This window comes from Neopelma chrysocephalum, unplaced genomic scaffold (assembly GCF_003984885.1).
Source record: "Neopelma chrysocephalum unplaced genomic scaffold, ASM398488v2 Primary Assembly neopelma1_93638, whole genome shotgun sequence".
Classification (NCBI taxonomy): domain Eukaryota; kingdom Metazoa; phylum Chordata; class Aves; order Passeriformes; family Pipridae; genus Neopelma; species Neopelma chrysocephalum.
The window spans coordinates 1-2,066 of record NW_020922353.1 but is presented as its reverse complement, the minus strand read 5'-3'; the positions used below and the strand labels follow the sequence as shown (position 1 = coordinate 2,066).

General features: G+C 69.9%; 1 protein-coding gene across 1 annotated transcript; it reads left to right on the top strand.

Moving 5' to 3' along the window:
* Positions 1-1,237: 1,237 nt before the first annotated feature.
* TRIR (telomerase RNA component interacting RNase) lies at positions 1,238-2,061 on the top strand (the record flags this gene model as incomplete). The annotated part of the gene is made up of 2 exons (XM_027707543.1): positions 1,238-1,653; positions 1,972-2,061. Coding segments are annotated over exons 1-2 (375 nt in total), but the record flags the coding sequence as incomplete, so codon positions are not given.
* Between the last annotated feature and the right edge of the window lie 5 nt (positions 2,062-2,066).

Below are 2,066 nucleotides of genomic sequence, written 5' to 3'. Positions count from 1 at the left end.
CCATCCCATCCCATCCCATCCTGATCCCCCCAAGTTTGCCTGACTCTCCATCCCATCCCATCCCATCCCAATCCCCCCAGTCCATCCTGATCACCCCAACTCTGCCTGACCCCCCATCCCACCCTGTTCCCCCCATCCCATCCCAATCTCCCCAATCCATCCTGATTACGCCAAGTCTGCCTGACTCCCCATTCCACCCCGTTCCCCCTTTCCCATTCCAATGCCCCCAGTCCATCCTGATCCTCCCAAGTCTGCCTGACTCCCCATCCCACCCTGCTCCCCCCATCCCATCCCATCCCATCCCATCCTATCCCATCCCAATCTCCCCAGTCCATCCCGATCCCCCCAACTCTGCCTGACTCCCCATCGCACCCTGCTCCCCCCATCCCATCCCAATCCCCCCAGTCCATCCTGATCACCTCCATCTCATCCCGTTCTCCCAGATCCTGGTCCCCACCATCCCCATTCCCTCCCTTCTGATCCCACCCCCCCCTCCCCTGTCCCAATTCCCAAGACCCTCCCTGGGTCCTGTTTCCCCCGGAATGTCCCGTTCCCCCCATCCCATCCCACCCCAATCCCCCCAGTCCATCCTGATCCCCCCAACTCTGCCTGACTCCCCATCCCACCCTGTTTCCCCCATCCCATCCCAATCCCCCCAGTCCATCCTGACTCTCCATCCCACCCTGTTCCCCCTATCCCATCCCATCCCATCCCATCCCATCCCATCCCATCCCATCCCAATCCCCTCAGTCCACCGCAATCCCCCCAGTCTGTCCAGTCCTCCCCAGTTTGTCCTAACCTCCACCCCATCCCCCGATCCCGCCGCGGGCTGTCCGGTGCTGTCCCATCCCGCTTCCCCTGACGCTCCCCGGGCACGATCTCCCCCGGTCCATCCCGATCCCCCCCATCCCACCCCATCCCGTTCCCCCCCCCTCCCCGGTTCCCGTCCTCCCCCGTCACCTGCACGTCGTCTTCCCCACTCCGCCCTTCCCGCCCACAAAGATCCACTTAAGGCTGCGCTGCTCGATGATGTTCGCCAGGGTCGGCTCCAGCGGCTCCACGTCGGGCGCGTCCTCGAACTCCTCGGGCCCCTCGGCCGCCCACCCTCCTCCTCCTCCTCCTCCTCCCGCCGCCGCCGCCGCCATCTTCCCCGCGCCACCGCCCTCCGCGCGCTGATTGGCCACCGCCACGCCCCGCCCACTCTCCCTCCCCTCCCCATTGGCCGCCTCGCCCGTCAATCCCGCGCGGAAGGCGGGGCGCGGCGCCCGGCGCTCCGCGCGTTGCCGGGCAACGCGACGCCATCACCGCGCGCCGGGTCGCGCCGACGTCACCGCGGCGCGCCGGCGGCGGCGGAGGGGGGGAGACAAGATGGCGGCGCGCGGCGAGGACCGGGAGGGCCCCGAGGCCTCGGAGGGCCCCGAGACCCCTTCGCCGCCCCCGCCGGGCCCCGGCGGCGGCGTCAACGTGTTCGCCAACGACGGCAGCTTCCTGGAGCTCTTCAAGCGCAAGATGGAGGCGGAGGAGCAGCAGCAGCGCGAGCGCGAGGCGGCGGCGGCGGCGGCCGGCGATGGCGGCGGCACCACCGGGAGCGGCGGGCCCGGCGCGCAGCGAGGGGGGGACGGGGCGAAGAGGAGCGGCGGAGCGCTCGGCTTTGTAAGGAGGAGGGGCCGCGGGGAGTAACGGCGCCGGGGAAACCGGCAGCGGGGAGATCGCGGGGGGTTCTCGGGAGGCGCTCGGCACCGGGGGCCGCTGGCGGAGGCTCCTCGGTGTCTCCCCGGTGCCCTCCTCGGTCCCGGTTCCCCCCCCCCTTGCGGTCCCTTTTCCACCCCGTTTTTGGGGGTTTCAGGGCAGGTTTGATCCCCGTTTCCCCTCCCCCCCGGGTCCGGGCCGCCCCCCTCGGGGGTCCCTGAGTCCCCCCCCCCGGTTTCGGGGGGTTCCGGTGACGGGGGAGGTGTGTGTGTCCCCCCTTAGGTGGGGCGGCGGAGGGGGGGCAACAAACTGGCCCTGAAAACGGGAGTGGTGGCCAAGAAACAGAAGACTGATGAGGAGGTGGGTCCTGGGGGGGG